This window comes from Cariama cristata, unplaced genomic scaffold (assembly GCF_000690535.1).
Source record: "Cariama cristata isolate BGI_N322 unplaced genomic scaffold, ASM69053v1 scaffold3435, whole genome shotgun sequence".
Lineage (NCBI taxonomy): Eukaryota > Metazoa > Chordata > Aves > Cariamiformes > Cariamidae > Cariama > Cariama cristata.
The window spans coordinates 14,722-15,055 of NW_009616758.1; the positions used below are offsets into that span (position 1 = coordinate 14,722).

At 55.4% G+C, this 334-nt stretch overlaps 1 protein-coding gene across 1 annotated transcript in view; it reads left to right on the plus strand.

Annotated features, from left to right (window-relative positions):
- The window catches only part of LOC104161736 (venom factor-like), a gene marked incomplete at its 3' end in the record, with an annotated part of 14,915 nt that extends 14,608 nt beyond the window's left edge, over positions 1-307 (plus strand). The window contains 1 exon segment of the mRNA XM_009700269.1: positions 221-307. Coding sequence (XP_009698571.1) covers positions 221-307 — 87 coding nt within the window.
- Positions 308-334: the final 27 nt, after the last annotated feature.

Genomic DNA, 334 nt, shown 5'->3' on the forward strand with positions numbered 1-334 from the left:
GTGGACAAGCCACGGCTATGATGGAACATGTCATGGCCATGGTGGGACCTTTCATGGCCATGATGAGACATGTCATGGCCATGATGGGACATGTCATTGACAAGATGGGATGTGTCATGACTGTGACGGATTCATGTCCCTACTATAGTGGGATATGTCCCTGTCATGATGTCGCTATCACAATAGACCTCATCATGGCCGTGTCCCCGTGTCCCCGCAGAAAACTGCTTCAGGCGACAGAAGCAAGACGTCCCGATCACCGTCAACCAACGCATTGAGCGTGCCTGCGAGCCGGGAGTTGACTACGGTGGGACACGGGGGGCGTGGGGGGCGT